We start from the raw sequence: 21,089 nt of genomic DNA, 5'->3' as shown, positions 1-21,089 counted from the left end.
TTCGTTGGTTATTGGTGTTGTTATTGGTTAGCATATGGTATATAGTATAAATTGAGTATATATCGAAAGCGTTTTCATCAATTAAATTGATGGTATTGCGTTTATTTGTTGAAATAGGTTTAAAGTTTTCACGTGTCTTGGATTGTGGTTGGTTATTAATTTAACCATATTTAACTTGTCGATTTATATTAGTTTGTATAAACTTTGAAAATAAATTTTTGCAGTTTCGCAAAATTTTGACTAAAAAAATTATCTGCTCCCCAATAAATTTGATTAAATCCACGCCTTGGGGAAAATTTGCGCCATTTGCATCTTAACCTTTTTCTAAAAATAACTTGACGTTAGACAAAATATTCATTTTTCAATTTCTATATGTTTATAATTATGTATGTATAATTGTAAATATTAAATTGTGTAAATCAAGCGAAAAATGCTGTGTTATATTTTACTTTCTTTTTGGTTTTATTGTAAGCATTTTATATATTTTGTTGTTTCTCATTAAAAGTATAGATGAAAAATGAGAACTTACACAATAATATTATGGTCGTCCTGCTGACAACATGGCAGAAAATAAAATTAAATGCTTAATGATTTTGACTTAAATACGATTTATTAGCTCGAGTACAAATTAATGCATTGTATTTCGTTTTATTTTGCAAGCAAAGCGAACACAAAACGACAGGCAGGCCAATGACGGTTATCGTTTATTATAGAAATGTTTTAAATATTAAATGTCAGCGGCTGAATAGTTTTTAAGTTAAATGAAGAGAATATTATTTTCCATTGTAGCTTTTTATAAATATATTCAGTGTAGTGTAGAAGTGTTATTTAAGGTATTGAGTTTTGCTAGTTGCTTGCCGCTATATTCATGTTTCTTGCCTCTAGTACTAGCGCTGATTTTAGCTTTGCTCAGCGAAATGTTATGTTTGTTTTTTATAATACTTGACATTTTTGAAGCAAATCAAATGTTGTTGTGATTAGTGTTGCAGTTGATCTTGTTGATGATTTTATATAAGGTGTATCTTTAAGATGCGCTACGGATGCGCTACATGTCCAGCAGCAATTGCAATTTTCAATGCGTCTAGCCAGATGAGGCAATAAGATTCTGCAGCCCATCAATATCCTGGGTTTGAGCCTTGTTCTGACGCACTACTTCTGCGCGACGTTCCTGTAATGAAAAACCAAATCCATCGTTACAAGAATACAAATTTGAAAGACATGTAAAAACATTTCTACTACAAATGAACGAAAAAATATGTCGACGTGTATTTTTTCGGTGTATATTTGAAGGGCACCTACAAGCTTTTGAACTTTTTCAATTTTTTTGAGCAATTCCTTCTCGCGATTCTGCTCTGCGGCGTACAATTTGTTTTCAATAATACGCGCCTTCTCCTCAAGCTTTTGATTTTCCAATTGATTGTTTTGCGATTTGATTTCAGCAATTTTGATTGTATTCTAAATGAGAAAATGAATACCAATAAATTATGTTAATGAAACAAAAATAACTAGAATACATGCGTACATACGCGCATTCATACATGTGTAAATATTTGCATTCTATTAAATTTATTTGAAATGAGGTATAGAATGCAATAATATGAGATACAAAAACTAACAAAGCTAACTACTTAAGATTGAAATAGAAGCTGATAACTTACATGCTCCTTGAGACGATCTAACATCTTTTTTATATTCTCATCGCGTAAGGCTTGAGCGGTCTTCAATTTCTCTTCAATAGCCTTCTGCTCATAGGCTTTTTGCTGTTCCAAAGTCTCTCGCGTCTTTTCTATTTCCTGGGCATGAATCTGTGAAAAAGCCATCCACATTTTGTAAAATAATATTTTTTCGCATACGTTGGGGTATTCTTTATGATGTTGTTTTTATAAATTAAAAATACAACTCATGGAAGTCAAAATAATGTAAAATTTCCGAGATCGTATATTTCAAAGCGAAATGAATAGTTTTAGGTTCGCTATTGTAATTTTGTATTTGTGCATTTGTACATAGTATGAAAATATATCCTGGTCCGGACCATGATACAATTATACAAGGTAGTGCCGTCGTACGCCTTTTCGTTCGGTTACAGAGTGTTATCGCTTAGTGCGCTCGTGCTTGTTGAAGGGAAAGGTTGTATGCGGACGATTTTTTCCCTAAATATAAACCCTTGTGCAATACAAAAATGTCAGATTGCAATTATATTATGTTATATGAACTTTATGATAAAATTAAGAACCTGAACAAAAAAAAAATAGTAATCAAAAACAGAAACAACTATTACTGTCAACTTCTAAACTATAAAATATTAAATTATAAAAAACATTTCAACTCTTTTTAATATAGTGGAACAATTAAACCCTTTGCACCATTTAAGGGTTAATCTCAAAGCTCTACTGTCGATTCTTTCGCACTCACTGGGCGCAGTCGTTTCACTCGCACTTATGTACGGTATAGATTACGGACAGCTTTTTGACGACGGGACTACCTTGTATAATTGTATCATGGTCCGGACAAAAATTGCCAGGCCATACGTCTCCAAACAATAGAGCTTTCCTTGATTACTACACATACATATTCACTTTACGCTCTCGCGGCTATTCTCGCTCTCTTAGCTACTCTCTCATCTCCGAATACATCATTTTGAACGATGTGGTCAGTCTTGATCGATAGGCAAAATAAAACCGACGCTCGAATCACGAAAATAAATTTCACAACTTAATCGATTTTATCATTTGCCTCCCACAATATATAACTGTCGTAATTTAAAATGTTTCTTTTCAAATTTATGAGCTTTCCTGTTTTTTTTCAACTATTCACGATTTCTTTGATAAATGCCCAATGCAGGCATTTTTATTCAATACCTTTAGCTTTTCCTTCATATCACTGATAATGGCTTCGCGTTTCTCTACATGATGTTCCATTTTAGTCTCCAGTTGCTCCTTGGTCTGAGTAATAAACTCGTTAGTTATTTCATCTTTCTTGCGCGTAGCTTCCTCAACTTTTGCAAGTTTGATAGAAATCTCTGCCATCTTCCTGGCTTCTAAAGACTGCAAGTAATATATAAATTAATGTTTGCGGAAATCATTAAGTCGATTCTCTCACGTACAATGCGACGCTCTTCGGCTGCTTTCAACTTTTGCTCTATCTCCTCGACGCTTACGTTTTTTCCAGGAGTAACAGGACGCTTGGGCACTGGCACATTGGGTGCTGGTTCGGCCAAGATGACCTCATAGCTAAGACCACCACGAGACTTCTCCTGGCATCGGATCTCAGTGGCTGCAATTAAACATGAAAATGAATCGTTAGTAATTTAATACATTTCCATTATGCGATTCTGAACACGTCACTTGCAAGAAGATGACGAAACTGAGCTAGTCACCCTTAAGATGCTCAGCAGAGTATGCCATCATTTTTGCATTCACATTCGTGCTGCTAACATTTAACATATACGAGGTGTGTTCAAATAGTAAGGTGACATTTCAAATTTCGCGTGCAACATATTTTCGATTATCGATTTTTTTGTGTTGTTATGTTGGTACACTCTTCCCTAACATTTGTACCAAGTTTCAATTGAATCCCCTTTTTTGTTTGGTTGTGAGAGGCGTAAAAGTTACAAGTTGTTTTGCGTGCTCGGCGATTTTTTGCTATCGAAAAATATGGATCAAAGGATTTGCATCAAATTTTGTGTAAAAAATAAAATGAAGTGCTTCGAAATGTTGACAGTGGCATACGGTGAAACTGTTCTGAGTAAAAAAAATGTTTACAAATGTTACAACTCTTCCAAGATGGCCGGGAAGATGCCAAATGACGAGCCTCGCCCTGGACGCCTAAGCACGTCAACAACTGATGAAAACGTTCAAGCAGTGAAGAAAATTGTTTTGGAAAATCGTTGAATCACTATCAGAGAAGTTGCTGAAGATCTCGGTATATCGCTTGGCTCGTGCCGTGAAATTTTTTCAAACGTTTTGGGCATGAGTCGTGTCTGCGAAGTTTGTTCCGAAATTGCTAAATTTTGACCAAAAAAACCAAAGATTTTTTAGCCAAAAACAACACCACAATAATGCGTCAGCCACCATATTCACCGGATTTGGCCCCAAGAGCTCAAGGCTATACCGAAAAGTGCTTATGGGAAGTGCTTTGAGGATTGGAAAAACCGTTGGCATAAATGTATTGTATCTGAGGGGGATTAGTTTGAAGGGGACAACATAAATATTGATAAATAAATTAATAGTTTTTCTTGAAAATACAAAGTCACCTTACTTTTTGAACACACCTCGTATGTATGTTAATATGCATTTGCAAATACATACATATGCATTTAACATAATTATTCTTATACTTTTATTTCGATAGATTGATCATAAACAAATTGATTTACCCACTTTGAATAAATATTATATTGGGTTTGTTTGTTACATATTATTACACCTGCAACCCATAGGTTAGAAGGGTATTACAACTTTGTGACTACAGCAAACGTACAATGTAACAGACAGAAAGAGTCATTTCCGACTGCATCAAGTAAATATATTTTCAGCCTCAATAGCCGAGACGATATATGTATGTACATAGCTGTCTTTTCGTCTGACTGTCTGTCCGTCCGCCCGTATGAAACACTGAATTTCAGAGACTGTAAGAGATAAAACTATAATATTCGACAACACTTGTAATGCACACTTAATTTGTAAAATTCTCATATATTATTATATATACAATAATAAATATAGTATTTATTATTCCTAAAAATTTTGTTGTGATCAGATAAAAATTGTACAAGTTATTTAAGAAATAATTTTATATGGCCCAAAAAACAACTTCTGCTGTCGGATTCGCGCATTATTTGCACTTTATTGAATATTTTGAATGTACTAGTATATTATTATACCAAATATAGCCTTCGGTATATTTTGATGTTTCGATATTTTTTAAGAATACGGCTGTATTTTGCTCTTATTGAAAATTGGTAGAAGGTACATATGTCACTCTTGAGCACACTCTAGCTCTAGTTTTCTAATTTGTTAGTTTTGAGTCATTTACATATACCTTCTTCTGCCAGTACAATATTGGAACCATTTTATTATATTAAATATATATTTTATTATATTTATCTAGTATTCAACTCTACTACTCGTTTTCGAATACAAATTGATAAGCGCTTTTGGATAAAATTAGTTTATATCATCTTAAAATTGAATGATTCGATACACATAAAAATAGTTTCAAGTCAGGATATCTAATAATTATCGATGGAACTTAAGAACTATACAAAAAAAAAAACATATTATTAAGAAATATGTATGTGGAAAAACTATATTTTGAAACCTATGCTGCAAGCCAGCTATATTATGCTACAGTTTTTTTTCTCAAAGCTCAAAGTTCGGAAGGTAATGCGATTAATACAATGTTAGCATTACGCGGAGCTTGCGGTAAGGCACCGCTGTTATATTTATGCTAAAATTGACGCAGAAAAATTTCGGTTTTTTACGTTAAGTGAACGCTGTAATTAAACTCTTGTTGACATTAAATAAAATGCAGATGCGTAATCATAGCAGCGATTAAATTGACCAAATGGAAGTAGATATTTGTGAATTTCTCATAAGCATAACATACATTGGTGAGTTGGGTGATAACTCCCCATTTCTTAAGAAGTATCGTCCCGTAAATTTCAAAATTTGTCTTAAGAATTATATTTATTTAATCCAATTAATAAGTTTATCTCTAATTTCTTATTTATTGAATTATTGTTTTGACATTTGAATATTGTTAAAGGAGCCGAGACATAATGAAAGTTCAAATTATTATTAAACCTCCTACTCATAGCACCTGTAAGGGTGAAGCGATCAGCGATTCCTGTAATCATGTTATTATTTACTTATTTATTTCATATATTTTATTATTTTTTTTTTTTGGCTTTTTTGTTTTATTTTATTGAAAAGCAGTAAAATTTGCAAGTGCACTGACTTCTGAAAAGTCGGGAGGATTTATTTCTTTTGTACCGGCAATAAATGCATAAGGAGGCATCTCCGTACCTATAAAATATATACAATATTCTTGATCAGCGTCAACAGCCGAGACGATCTAGCCATGTCCGTCTGTCCATATGAACACCTAGATCTCAGAGACTATATGAGATAGAGCTTTAATTTTTATACCCGCTACCCATAGCGTAGAAGGGTATTATAACTTTGTGCCGGCAGGAAATGTATGTAACAGGTTGAACGAGGCATCTCCGACCCTATTAAGTATATATATTCTTGATCAGCGTCAACAGCCGAGACGATCTAGCCATGTCCGTCTGTGTGTCTGCCCGTCCGTCCGTATGAAACACTGGATCTCAGAGACTATAGGAGATAGAGCTACATATAATTTTCGACAGCATTTGTTATGTTTGCACGCAGTTCAAGTTTGTTTCAAATTTTTGCCACGCCCACTCCCGCCCCTGCAAATAAAAAAAATCGAATAAGCGTAATTTTAAAGCTAGAGTTTTGGTATATACAATAATTACTATAGTAGTTATGATTCCTGAAAATTTGGTTGCGATCGTATAAAAATTGTCGAAGTTATTAAATAAATACTTTTGTATGGGCAAAAACGTCTACTTACTAGGGTCTTAGTTACTTTGGCTGACAGTATATTGTGCCGTTTATGGTATATTTTGAATGCAGTACTATATCGATAGACCACATATCCTATTTGGTATATATTTTTTAGTATTTTTGCAGTATATTTGGTGTATTTTGAGAAAATACCGCAAATTATATCTCTTTTATTCAAAATGGGTAGCTGAAATCTCACAGTCGAGTACACTCGACTGTAGCTTTCTTACTTGCTTTCGATAGAATTTGTTATGTTTACAGGCAGATCAAGTTTGTGTCAAACTTTTCCCTCGCCCATTTCCGCCCCACAAATCTACAAAAATCGATTTTTGCTACATACAATAATAACTATAATATTTATGGTTTCTGAAAGTTTGGTTGCGATCAGATAAAATTTTGTATAGGGAATACGCCCACATACTAGGGGTCTTAGTTGCTTTGGCTGACAATCTGGTATATTGTGTCGTCTATGGTATATTTTGTATCCAAATTGTGGATTCACATTCCACATACATAAAAAAGGCTTAGGTGAATTTTTAGCATTTTTTTCTATATTTCAAAATGAATACCGCACTATTTTGCTGCTATATAAAATGGGTTGCGGGTATTTCACAGTCGAGCACACTCTTTAGCTTTCTTGTTATTAGTGTTTCTAAACTTTAGCTACATGGCGCATGTTGCCATAAATAACTTAAATTAAGCAATATGTTGTTCCTATCCTACAACAATATCCTTGGGGTGTTAAAACAACCGCTAACAAATGAATCAATATTACCGTATTTTATTCAACATGAAAAAACTTGCTAGGTTAGCGGTGATAAACTTATGTACCTATGTACATACATATAATGTATAATGAATGTATGTATATTTCTTGGTTTTCGTTACATACCCGTATTTAGAGAACAAAACGTGACTGCTTCATGTGTGGTTGTCAGGTAGGTTGGATTTACCTTACTGTATACTCTACTACAAATACAGACCGTAGTATTTGCAAAAGTTGTAATGTACATTTTCAAGCGTGTGTACAACCCCTTTGCGCACGCCTAGGCGACACATATGTATGTATGTATTTGGTTTCATTTGGTCGATGCCGAGTCGTTGCGCGCTGAGTGTCACAAGGCACAACAAATGCAATGTATATGTATATATACATACATATGTATGTATATAATCTTGATCAGCATCAACAGCCGAGACAAAATACTCCTGCCCATCTGTCTATCCGTCAGCTCTTGTTATTTTTGCTGGCATATCAAGTTTGTTTTAGAAATTTGTTACGCCCGCAACAGCCCCGCAAATAGGTGGCGTAATTTTGAATCTAGAGTTTAGTATTTTAGTAAATACAAAAATAATTACATTATTAATATTTTTGTCTAAAATATATTTGGCATATTTTTAAAATATCAGTTTATTGAAAATGAATAAACGACTGTAGCATTCTTACTTGTTTTTATATCGTAAAAATTTGGTATTTTGCAATTTGATATAGTATTTGGAAATAATAGTCAATTATATTATAATTACACATTTTTCATAAAATCAGAGTGACACAATGCAGACACCCAGCCAAATTTACCACTTTTTTTTCAATAAAAAGTAATAATACATATAAAATATAAATGGTATAAATATGTTTATCAGAATACAACGCAATTGAATTTGGTATTAAAGCTGACTTATTGTTTTATATTGGTTGTACACCAAAAGAGAAAAATAGAAACTAAAAAATATAATATATATTTGTATTTTAAACCACTTAAAAAATTATATTTTAAGTTAATATTATAACGTACAAAAAAACTAACAAACAAAAAACTATTTCACTAATAGAATCACTCTTAGAATTTCAAAAATTTCGATATGAAGGCTTAGTCCTAACACAGGCTTTATAAAAACAAACATTTAGATACACAAAAATATACCGAAAGTAAGCTTAAAAACAAAGCTGATTTCATTTATTATTTTTATTTATTTATTAAGTATGGAATTTAACTTTAAAATTTCTTACGTTATTCGTGAGAATTAGTGAAATTACAAAAAAAAAAAACAAATAAGAAGGCTACAGTCGAGTGTACTCGACTGTGAGATACCCGCTACCCATTTTAAATAAAAGCAATATATTTTGCGGTATTATTCTTAAAATATACCGGATGTACTGCAAAAATACTAAAAACATACCAAATGGTATATGTGGTATATCGGTCTAGTACCGCATTCAAAATATACCTTAGACGGCACAATATACCAGATTGTCAGCCAATGCAACAAAGAGCCCTAGTAAGTAGGCGTTTTTGCCCATACAAAAGTATTTCTTTAATAACTTCCAAAATTTTTATCTGATCGCAACCAAATTCTCAGGATTTATAACTACTACAGTTATTATTGTATATACCAACTCTAGCTTTAAAATTACGCTTATTAGATTTTTTTGATTTGCGGAGGCGGAAGTGGGCGTGGCAAAAATTTGAAAAAAAACTTGATCTGCGTGCAAACAACAAATGCTGTCGAAAAAAATTATAGCTCTATCTCTTATAGTCTCTGAGATCTAGGTGTTCATACGGACAGACGGACATGGCTAGATCGTCTCGGCTGTTGACGCTGATCAAGAATATATATACTTTATAGGGTCGGCCGGCACAAAGTTATAATACTCTTCTACCCTATGGGTAGCGGGTATAATCACAGTCGGTATAACATACTACTACTACTTTTAAGCTTGACTCTGAGGACTGAGATGTTCTGTATTTACATTTTCTGTTGTCGTAAAGCCAGTATAACTTCTCCATGGGTATAACAACAGAACTATAGAATGTACAATGTGTATATGCTCACTCAACGCCAAATATATCCAACGCACATGGTTCCCTATTAAGCTCCAAGGGCGAGTTTACTGCTGCAGGGTAGATACCCAAATTGGAATGGTTGGGTGAGGTTCTGGTGAGTATACATACATATATTTACCAAGGCGCCGTCCAGACGATTCTGACATTTTATTACCACAGAACAGAACTGTAAGTAGAACCACTCTGCGACGGGGTGTCATTTTGCTAACGTGTGAGACAAAGGGAAAGCAATGACTCATTTCACCGGTGGCGTTCACCTGACCGGCTTACTGCGCCTTCTGACTTATAGTATTAGTACAAGGCTGCAACCAGTTTGTAAAAATCAATAATGTAACTGACACCAGAAGGAACCCGCAGATGAGTGTCATTTTAGAACTAAGTAAGCTGAAGATACCAAATTTTAAAGCAAAACTTTTTATGTAACGAAAAATAAGAGGTTTTATCAGGATTCCCAATAAAAAGTTTATTTAATGCCTTTTAAATACACTACCCCAAACAACCGAAAAAAATTTTTTTATTTTTAAATAATTGGTGTTTTCAATAATTCATTTTGCATCTAATTAATTTTGTAAGTGAAAGTTATTAGCTAAAATCTGTCATTGTGCATTGGCAACCTGAATATCTGAAATGTGCAGAAACCGCTTGTATTTAAATCGAATCCCATTAATTCAAAAAGGCTTAAAAATGACTATTAGCTTTAACTATTGTTATAAGGGGCTGAGTTTCTAAATAAATATATAGTTTGACTTATATTGCTATATATTTACAAAAATAAAAACTTTTACATTTAAATGATGTGAGAATGGCAAAATGATTTTTATCGATTTGGCTTCTGCAGTTTGTGTACTCCGTGTATATACTATATATGGGTAATTCTCTGAGGGATGTCGCGTGCGACCAGCTTTTCAGTTACAAAAAAAAAACATATTCTGAAACAATTTTAAAAATAAGTAAAGGTTATTTTTATAGCTCTAGATTAGTACTTTAATTAGAGCTAAGAATGGTTTTGGAATTTTTTTTTTGTTGTTTTGTTTTCTGTTCTGATAATTGCAAAAATTAACAAATTCGTACGCAAAACCAAAATATGAACGAATTTATATATTTTATCGTAAAACAGAATAAGTTACTAAAATCAATCTTAGCTGTGAAAATAGTGCTAATCCAAAGCTTTAAGAAAAACCTTCACTTAATTTTAAAATTGTTTTAGTTTATGTTTTTTTTTGTCACTGTAAAGCTGCACGCGACATTTACCAGAGAATTACCCATATACACTTATAATTGTAGCGTTCCTGAGGCTAACATCGGGTAGTGAATTAAAGTTGCACTACCAACTTGGTAGTACCAACCAAGCGAAGACAGTAAACAACTCAAATAGAGCAGTGACCTGCCTGCAGTCTAAGTTAAGAAGACCAACTACGAAAGTAGTTTAGCCAAATACAAATAGCTGCGACAAGTAAGGAAGCTCGAGATCATCAAAATATGAAGTGGAGAGAGTGTGTGTTTGTTAACTAAGAACCTGTTAGGTTGAAATTTGTTGCATCCAAAACAAAAGTTAACCATTTTTCTCTTAAGGCCAACTTGAAATACATATATAACAAGTCAGAAAGCTACAGTCGAGTGTGCTCGACAGTAAGAAACCCGCCACGCATTTTGAATAAAAGCAAAATATTGCGGTATTATTTTCAAAATATACCGAAAATACTACAAAAATGCTAAAAATATACCAAATGGTATATTTGGTATATCGGTATAGTACCACATTCAAAATATACCATAGACGGCACAATATACCAGATTGTCGGTCAAAGCAACTACGACTACATCCCCTAGTAAGTAGGCGTTTTTGCCCAAACAAAAGTATAATATTATCTTTCTTTAATAACTTCCACAATTTCACAATTCTGATCGCAATCAAACTTTCAGGAATCATAAATACTATTGTTATTATTGTATACACTACTCGCAGCTCTAGCTTTAAAATTACGTTTGGAACAAACTTGATTTGATAACAAATGCTGTCGAAATTATAGCTCTGTCTCTTATAGTCTCTGAGATCCAGTGTTTCATACGGACGGACAGACGGACATGGCTAGATCGTCTCGGCTGTTGATGCTGATCAAGAATATATATGTATACTTTATAGGGTCGGAGATGCCTCCTTCTACCTGTTACATATGTACATCTCTTGCCGGCACAAAGTTATAATACCCTTCTACCCCATGGATAGTGAGTATAGAAACAATTAAGAATACCTATGACATTTGCAAAAACGGAGAAAAATGGTTGCTTGATTGAAAACACAATCTTAAGAGAGAGAGGTCGTAACAGCCCTGTTTCCTTAGTCACCCACATGCATACATACATATACATATACATACGTATATGTATGAGCATATATGTAAACCGTGTATGTACGTATGTATGTACATACATACATACATAACATATATTGTGTGAAAACGTTTGCTGCTTTTGATAGGGTAATTCAGTTGTTGAAATATTAAAACAATTATTAAATGTACTCGCAGGTCGAATTATGAAAAACCTCGCGTACATTGACTTTTAATTTCTGATGAAGAATGAACTGCCTAGCATTTGCCGTCAAATGTGTCAAGGCAGTGAATTAATGAATTTTGGAATAATAATATAATATAATAAATAATACTTACTTATGAATTTTACTTTTTTGTTAAGTCGCGGCTGCTTTGAACGTATTTTATTATTTTTCTTAATTGGCGCGGATCTTCTGGAAACTACTTTACATGGTATAGTAGTGTGGGTAAGCATGTTAAATGTACAACACAATTTTATAAAACATTTTAAAAATAATATATTTTAAAGATTTTTAAAGAACAAGGTAACAATTTGACACTAAGCTGGAGTACATAATATCAAAATTGAACAAAAACAAAAATTCCCAAAAAAAAGTGTATATAAGTTTTGTCTTATCGTTTTGTATAGTCTTCCAATTCCCAACATCTTCTATATTTATGGTTGCATAACTATAAAAACTTTAGTCGAGTATCCTAAGTGTGGAAAGTTATTTTGTATTTCATTGCGAAAAAATGTTCAGAAATTAAAAAAGATTTTAGTGTTATTGTTTGTATTGAAAATAAGTTCCCTAGCTTTACAATTAAGCTTACTATTGGTTTTTTCTTTTTTTTTCGATTTTAATGGGTGCCAGTTTCTCGTAAGATACGTAAGATAAGACATGACTATACTGACTATACCGAGAATATGTATATAAGCATGTTTTATGGGTTCCGAGATGCCTCTGTCAACGAGTAAAAAATATATTTCTTTTAACGACAGATAATTTCATTTAAAATATACAATAAAGTACAAAATATACTTATGTATGTAGATGTCCACCAACGTAATTAGATGCTTATGGGCTTCGCCATATAAAATAACTTCTTGAATACCATTCATGTTTTCTCGTCTTATTTATAATCATTAAAACTGTAGTAAATTTTGCTATTCCCTGTTTACCATGATTAAGAAAATGTAGTATATATACTATATGCAGTAGAAGATATCTCCTACCCGTTACATACATTTTTTATGTAATATATTTCTTTTATGAAGTCGGAAGTCACTCCATCAACCTGTTAAACTAATTTTGTTGCGCAAAAATATTTGTTTGTTTTACATTGATTTTTCATTTATTCCAGACAGTTCCCAAAAACGAGTGTACCGGGTGCTTCTTGATCGAACTCTGAAGTCTGTAGCTATTTAATACCCGCAACCGACAGAGTATCGGTAGAAGGGTAATATGAGTTAGACCCTAGGAAAACAAGTACTATGCAGAAAAAAGTGCCTCCGACCCGCAAGAAATTCTTTTACATGTCAAACATGCTTAATTGCTTTGAAGGCTAATAAAACTGTATATACAGTGGCGAGCAAAATTGAGTGCATGTTCAGAACTCAGACTGTAATTCTCCTCGAATTTATCTCTTTCATGATTGTTTTTGCTTAAAATTTATTAAGAATGAAATAATCAAAATAAAACAAAAAAATTTTTTGGATTATCTTGTGTGGTTATGATTTTGTGGGTGACGAAAGTCTGAGTTCTGAACATACACTCAATTTTGCTCGCCACTGTACATGTGTAGTTAAATACCTTTCTATATATGTAGATTCGTATATTATTGGTACATTTATGTAGTATATATTAAAGCTTATAGTTATTCTTCAAAATTGAGTTTCTGACTTTCTTCTTGTGTAATCTAGGTAAGGTGTAACGTTCAATTAGTTAATAATCGAAATCATCTTTCTTGCTATTATTGTAAGCTTGTGTATTAGTAGGTACTATGCCTATCCTTTTCCCAATGCATGTTGGGCGTGTGCATCTTGCGTAATCGTTTCAATATTTTGGCGTATGAGTTTTCGTTTTTTACAAATCACACGAATGCACGAATAAAATCATCGAAGTTAGTGTTACCAGTGAGTGTAAGATAATACATTTTTACATAAATACTAATTTAATAGTTGTTTCCCTAAAGGGCTCTTTCGCCAGTAGATGACTCATCACTGCCGGCTGACTGACGTTTTGTCAGGAAAAAAAATTAGCAACAAGGGCAACAGTCCTCCACTATGTTGTTATTGCCTTCTTCGTTGTGTTTTGTTATATTATGTAGCGAAAATCGTCGTGGTATTGCATAGTTTTCGGTTTATTGCTACTCGCTCGCTCTTTTACTGTCTCTCTCTCACCCTGTCATCCTCTCTTTCTACATTTCTCTCTCTCTCTCTCTCTATTTCTTTCTCTCTACGTTGCTCTTTCCAGTTCTTGCTGTCCCTCTCCAAAAAAAAACTCTGCAATTGATTTTTCCTGCCATACAGTTAAACTTAATTTTTCATCGTAAGTTGAGATTAATTGCTTATTAATATAACTCAACTCTGAAGCCTGAAGGATTGGTAGTTTTCAATTTAAGATATTTAGATACATATGTTCGTTAAGTCATTTAAAATAATTGGTACATTAAGAATACTATATTTACATAGGAAATTTTTTAATGCAATTTGTGCATATTAGCATTGATTACAGAATGGAACCGTTCAAGGACTAAGCCAAATTTGGTACTGCAATTTTCAAGTCTACAATGTAGAAAATCACAATTTTCAGCTTTTTCAATATCTTTTACATTAGTGTAATCCACAGCAAATAATACAAAACTAAATTAATGAACATTTATAGTTACATATGTACGAAGCAATTAGCTAACATTTCTAACTTTGAATTATGAGCAGTCAAATTGTTACCAAGTCTAGATGTTTACACCATTTTATGATTACTTATGCTTACCAACTGGCAGAATACCCGGTGCCCGGCAGGTGTGGCAGAAGCACTGCATCACCGAATCGCGTACTAATCCAATCAGCATGACGAGCTTGATGACTTGTTCCGAGCTTATAGATATCAGTATAACTTAAATGAATACTGTCAGCTGATAGGTATTTGCTTTTGAGAGATATGTGTGAGTGTGTTTTTCTGTTGCACTTAGCATCAATTATAGGAGTGAGTTCTTTTGAACGTACTTCCTGATTATTGCGTTTTTCTACCTCTATTGGAGCAACAACAAAGCTGACGTCGACAGCACGAAACGGAACGAACGCAACGAACGACAAAGACAAACTAAGTAAGTCGATGTTAATTGTCCAGAAGCAGGCGAGCGACTGACTGCGTAAACCTTGCTGACGCCAAAACCGACGTTGCTGGCAAGGACAATACATATACAAAAAGGACAAACCACTTTGGGGAGCAACAGAGCTGACGGCGTTCACAATAGCCCCCTTAAAAGAGTGAGCGAAGAAAAATAAGTCATAGGTGGTAGGTTGAGAACGGCTGAGTTCGAAAATAAATTTGAGTATTATGATAAAATTTAAACAAATAAATATTATTTAATTGGAATATTTGAGTACAGTGAAACATTGTTGAAGCTGTGTTCAACATTTTTTGCAAATTTACCAAACACTATATATTTAATCTATACATTTCATTTAATTATCAAACATTCGATGTCTAATCTGTATGTATTATATCATGTTCGAAAATGTTTGCAGACATGCGCAGTAAGCAGTGAGCTTATTTCCAGTTTCGTAGGACGTCAGACTCGAGTAAATAAATAAACAAGAGATTGGACCCCAATTCACATACAACATAACAAATAAAGCCGGTTGCTTTTAAACTTTTTAAATTAATATTAGTAAATCATACACAAAAACAATAAGTCTTATAAGAGCGACATGATAATATACTCAGTCATCTGCTTCTTATATAACATACATATGTGTTAAAATTATGTGTTAAAGCATGCCAAAAAAATATTAACAGGAAAACCTTCGATGACTCAAAAAAGAAAAAAGAAAGCAGAGGGAGAGCCTTAAATATCCTAACGGCGCCAGCAACTAACCGCATAGACAATTAGGGCAGAACCGTCGCGTCTCGTCGTGGATGAATCACATTGGGTAACCGTTTAGTTCAAATCAAAGAGTGAGAGCAAAGAAGATAGAGATTTGGCTATGAATATTGCGCTACATTAGGCGAAAGGTGCTACAGAGAGATGAGAGACGATTCTGAAACCTTTGCACTGATATTTCTTCTAATTGTGATATACAGTAGAATCCGGGTATAACGACTCCGCTTATAGTGTCCGATCGGTTATTACGACGAAAACTCGATGGCTTGGTTGGTCCCCATACAAACTTATATGAAAGGGCCTCCGCTTAGAATGTCTCCGCTTTTAGCGACTAACCGCTTATACCGACGAAATTTTTCAGAATTCAACCGGATATTACGACGAAAAAAAAAAATCAGCGAAATAATGCCAAAAAATTTAAGCATCAAACGACGCTGTTAGAAATGTATGTATTTAACAGTGATCGGCACTCTTGCTTGTGTTCGTAGGAGCGACAGGAAGGTACTTATTAGGGCGGGTCAATTTGTTCCTGTCCAAAAAATCCTGAAAATCGTCCCCCACAATCGGAATCTACGAAGAATTCTAAGAAACTTTCACCATGAAACCATGTGTCTAAAATGAATTCCTAGTCCGCGCCGTGAAGCTTAAAGATTGCACTATGAGGTACATAAGGTATTTCGAGGTATTTAAGCCATTTTAATGTATTTAAAAAAAAATACGCATTTTCCAATTATGTTGGAGTCAATTCTGATTCATTTTTTTACAACAAATTTTATAATTTTTTTTTAATTTATTTAACTTATAATTTTTTTTTAATTCAACAAAATGAGCCTAACTAGCCATGTACTGTGCCTCATATAAGAAAGTAGGAGCAATGCGTCTGTAACTTTTTAACGAAGTAAGGTATCGGTCTGAAAATTGAAATAAATATTCAAAGGCATTTTAAGCAACTAAATAAAAGTAGGCGTGGCATGATAAAAGGCGGAACTTAATTTTATTTTTTATTATAAAGTTTATTTGCTTTCCAACAAGTAGGTAATTTTTGCATTTTGTTGACTTGGAATATAACGTCATCTTATTAGAATCTCTCTGCAATCATCGGAGTAAAGCTTGCATAAGAGAGTTGTCTTTTTGTTTGCTGTTTATTGCGATCACTCACGTAAAAATAATATTTAAGTACATCCCGAAAAGTTGGCAAATTTAGCTCGGAAAATTCACTAGGTACACCAATGATATTTGTGATCTGCTTTAAATTGAAACTTGATGCAGACATCATAATAATACTGTCAATTTCCGAATTGTCAATAGACTGCATACATTTATTTGAAAATTTGATAGCGATCAGGTAAAAATAGTAGATGTTGTTTAAGACATACGTTTGTATGGAAAAAAACGGCCACTGTAATCAGTTCTTAATTGCCTTGACTGACAATCTGGTATATTTTGTACTCTATGATATATTTGGAATGTATTATAATATCGATATACCAAATATATCTCGTGGAACGCTCTCATTTCTGATCTACAACATCAAGTTCCACTTAGTGCGATGCTGAAGCAATCCTACGTTCTCTCCTGGTGATCAAGACAATTACGGTTTAAAACGGTGAGGTGTTGAGCAGTGCAATGTAGGATTATCTGAAAGAGGTAACAATGGTCGCGAGTTAATTATTGAGGTGACCTGGCATACTAAAGCTTACATTTCATCACAGTCCAGAAGCAAGTTAGTGACATCCAGAAGGAAATGATTCTTGGACGTTTTGACCGCCGCCCCAAACAATCAACCGCAGTGAGGAGAACGTATGGGAATGAATTGTATATCTGCTTAGGGCGTATACGAGTGCAAATGATCTTGAAAACGCTGCCATAGGCAAATGTGGCGGTCCACTGCGAAGGCGGCTTTTAAAATAGAAAGGAAATGTGAATTGCGGCTTAGTTCTGATACAAATAAATAAAATTGCTCTCAATACCAGAACCGATGACGAATGACAGCAAGCGTGGTCATTCAGGTTTCATAAATGTAAATTCATAATTAATGAACGGGATGTGTTATGTTGCCGCAGCAAAATTATAAGATGACATCAAGCTTTGAATTTCCAAGTCTTTCTCCTACTCGCAACATTATAAACAAATCAATAAACAGCGTAGGCGATATTAAAGATCTTAATGTAGAAATAAATAAGCAGAATGAAAAAAGAATCGGATAGCCGATTTTAGAGAAAATCCAGAATCCGTTGAGCGTTGCATGAACCAATCCAAGTATTCGAAAATGCACTCCAATTTACCAAATGACGTCAGAAAATTTGCTGCCAAACGACAGATTGGCAAGACAACTAATAGTTTTTCGCCGCTCAGCGAGGCACCTGGGCAACACAATATAGTCTACTTAGCCCTAGAGGAATACATGGATCATGCCACAATAGTATCTCAATAATATCACTAGTTTCCTGGGTTAATAGCCGTTAAAATGCATTAATACTTGTTTCATATAAACTGTGTATTTCACGGTCAGAATAAGGATGTGCTTCATGACGAGGGAAGCGAAAGCATGTAGTGTCGTCGCAAAGCAAGTTTTTCTTTATACGATTGCTGAAGATCATTGCTTTTATGACACCAGGTCAAATGTATTTCAAATGGATAGTAAAATCTGAGGATAGTGGCGAGAATAGAGGGCCATTAGATCAAATATGCATAAGATGGAAAAAATCATAAAATACACCATCCAAAAATCTGAATATCAGGGGAGCCACAGAAAACACTTCCACTCGAATTTCTCTTCAATTTCACTTGTAGGTGCCACAGACCCCATTTCATGGGGATTATACTGCCAGTGCTTATGCTAAGAACAACAATGAAACTTCTCTTTTAAATAATAATTTGTGAATAATAATTTGTTAAAATTACCATTTTTTTAAATTACTAATCAAATTTTATAAATCGGCAAAACGCTTCAGTGATGCTGATGATTTTTATACCCGCTACCCATAGGGTAGACGGGTATTATAACTTTGTGCCGGCAGGAAATGTATGTAACAGGTAGAAGGGGGCATCTCCGACCCTATAAAGTATATATATTCTTGATCAGGGTCAACAGCCGAGTCGATCTAGCCCGTCTGTCTGTCTGTCCGTATGAACACCTAGATCTCAGAGGCTATAAGAGATAGAGCTATAATTTTTTCTTTGCATTTGTAATATTTCCACGCAGATCAAGTTTGTTTCAAATTTTTGCCACGCACACTTCCGCCCTCGCAAATCAAGAAAAAGCGTAACTTTAAAGCTAGAGTCGAATTTTTGTATATATATAATAATTATAGTAGTTGATTCCTGAAAATTTGGTTGCGATCAGATAAAAATGGTGGAAGTTATTAAAGAAATACTTTTGTATGGGTAAAAACACCTACTTACTAGGGGTCTTAGTTGCTTTGGCTGACAATCTGGTATATTGTGCCATCTATGGTATATTTTGAATGTGGTACTACATCGATAGTATAGTTTTAGTATTTTTGTAGTATTTTGGTATATTTTGAGAATACCGCAATATTTTGCTTTTATTAACTTGTTTGTATCCGAATTCGTATCACAAGTGTTTTAAAAAATGTATTAAACGTAGTTAAAATTTATTAAAAACAGGTAAAGAAAAATGTATATTATTTAGAATGAATCGACATTTTCTATTTATTTCTGTAGTTATTGTGCAATTTGCAAAAACATTTGCAGCATGTGTTGTTTAGATTATGATATTGTATTGCAACATTGTAAACAAAACAATTGAAGAAGAAGAAGAGTACTACCAACATTTAAACCAATAACATTTAATACCAAATAATAATAATAAATAAGAAATTAAATGTTTGATCATTAATTGTGTTTATTTATATAACTATAACTTTATAAAAGGGGACAGGGTAGCAGTAGCTGCAACAATGGTACTGCAGCTGAATTCAGATGGCAATGCACTGTGGATCCGTCAGAGGCCAAAAATAAAAAAATGTGATGGCGTATTATTTAAACAAAATGTAAAAAAATGTTTTCTTAAAAGTCTAAACTTCACTTTGGCATACCGGATTTTACTGGAAATCTAACGGTACTTTCTAAAAATAGCTTCGCAATCGTTAATTTTGGCAACGCAGTTGCGCTCAGGAAGTTATTTCTCTAGTTCAAATCGCCCTTTAAAATTAGCTGCAGAAATTTGCAGATGTGTGTTTACTAGTAAAAAGATCAAATCAGTTAAAAGTGAGCCTTGCCAATTTTTCTGTTGCTGTGTTTTTGCCTTTCGTGGTTTATGTTTTTGCAAAACTATTAATTTGTAAATTCCTATTTTAATTTTGTTTATTTTTCCCTTTTGAATGGTAATGAAGCCAACGCAGAAAAATTTTTATTGATAATATGTATGAATATGAAAATATCTTCCATTCTTTCTTTTATGTATATAAATATTAAAATCTTAATAAATTACATTAAACAAATATATTTTTTAATTTTGTATCGATTGTTCCTATGGGAGCTATAGGATATAGCCGTTCGATATCTCCAATTTTTGTTGTTATATGTTTAGACAAATTTTCTATACATTTGTTATAAATTTCAGCACGCTATGGCCATTATTAGTATTTTTGGCCGCTCTTTCATACAAGCGGATCCACTGTGCATTGGGCATTTTCAAACACAATACCCGCCTAATTTGATAATAGTCGTAAACAGCTGATTGCATCCTTAACTGAGAGTTCCCAATAATCTTTAATCGTTCGGTAAGAAAGAATTTTTCTCTTTATTTTTTTTAGAAAAGTGAGATTTTATTTTAAAATGTTTTTTATTTAAATGTTATTACATGGCACTTTTATCGATGTTTTTGAACCATTACGGCAAATTAATAAAAAAAATTTAATTTTTTTGATTATCTAATGTGGCAGCTTTAACAACTCACAGGCAAACCACTCGGAATTCTATGGCATGGCGAAAATTTCCAAAATCACAAGTGATTTTTGTGGCACCCCTGATATATGTACATATTCTCCATCTGGCTGTGAACTTATCCTGTCGAAACAAAATATTATATATTCATTCATATATCATTTCGAAAAAATATGTTGTCTGTACATTATATTATTGGTGTATCGCTACCTATTATTTAATTTGTTCTGGGACTGTAAAAATTGAGCTGTATTCCGAGATAAATTCAAAAGTTTACTCCGTTTTTGGTGGTCACAAATTTCAATTGTAGGCCACAGCAC

The 21,089-nt window shown here is 33.4% G+C and overlaps 1 protein-coding gene and 1 long non-coding RNA gene across 7 annotated transcripts; one reads left to right on the top strand and one right to left on the bottom strand.

Annotated features, from left to right (window-relative positions):
- Nucleotides 1-401: 401 nt before the first annotated feature.
- Nucleotides 402-15,120, bottom strand: LOC132797538 (stathmin). 5 transcript variants are annotated; one of them, XM_060809279.1, is made up of 7 exons: nt 14,745-15,119; nt 12,109-12,195; nt 3,104-3,273; nt 2,859-3,044; nt 1,659-1,805; nt 1,300-1,455; nt 411-1,168 (listed from the first exon to the last, which is right to left on the bottom strand). In XM_060809279.1, exons 1-7 carry the CDS (start codon nt 14,821-14,823, stop codon nt 1,082-1,084), a joined length of 912 nt encoding a protein of 303 aa, XP_060665262.1. In that variant the 5' UTR covers nt 14,824-15,119; the 3' UTR covers nt 411-1,081. The 5 variants fall into 5 exon arrangements, with proteins under 5 accessions (XP_060665264.1, XP_060665262.1, XP_060665263.1 ...); XM_060809280.1 differs by having other exon boundaries at nt 415-1,168; nt 12,109-12,192; XM_060809281.1 differs by lacking the exon at nt 12,109-12,195 and having other exon boundaries at nt 402-1,168; nt 14,745-15,120.
- Nucleotides 15,121-15,280: 160 nt separating this feature from the next.
- Nucleotides 15,281-20,871, top strand: LOC132797542 (uncharacterized). 2 transcript variants are annotated; one of them, XR_009633696.1, is made up of 3 exons: nt 15,281-16,521; nt 20,447-20,606; nt 20,785-20,871. It is a non-coding gene; the product is annotated as an uncharacterized LOC132797542 (long non-coding RNA). The 2 variants fall into 2 exon arrangements; XR_009633695.1 differs by having other exon boundaries at nt 20,769-20,838.
- Nucleotides 20,872-21,089: the final 218 nt, after the last annotated feature.

This window comes from Drosophila nasuta, unplaced genomic scaffold (genome assembly GCF_023558535.2).
Source record: "Drosophila nasuta strain 15112-1781.00 unplaced genomic scaffold, ASM2355853v1 ctg14_pilon, whole genome shotgun sequence".
Classification (NCBI taxonomy): domain Eukaryota; kingdom Metazoa; phylum Arthropoda; class Insecta; order Diptera; family Drosophilidae; genus Drosophila; species Drosophila nasuta.
The sequence above is the reverse complement of the archived record's forward strand: the minus strand, read 5'-3'. Positions and strand labels throughout refer to the sequence as shown.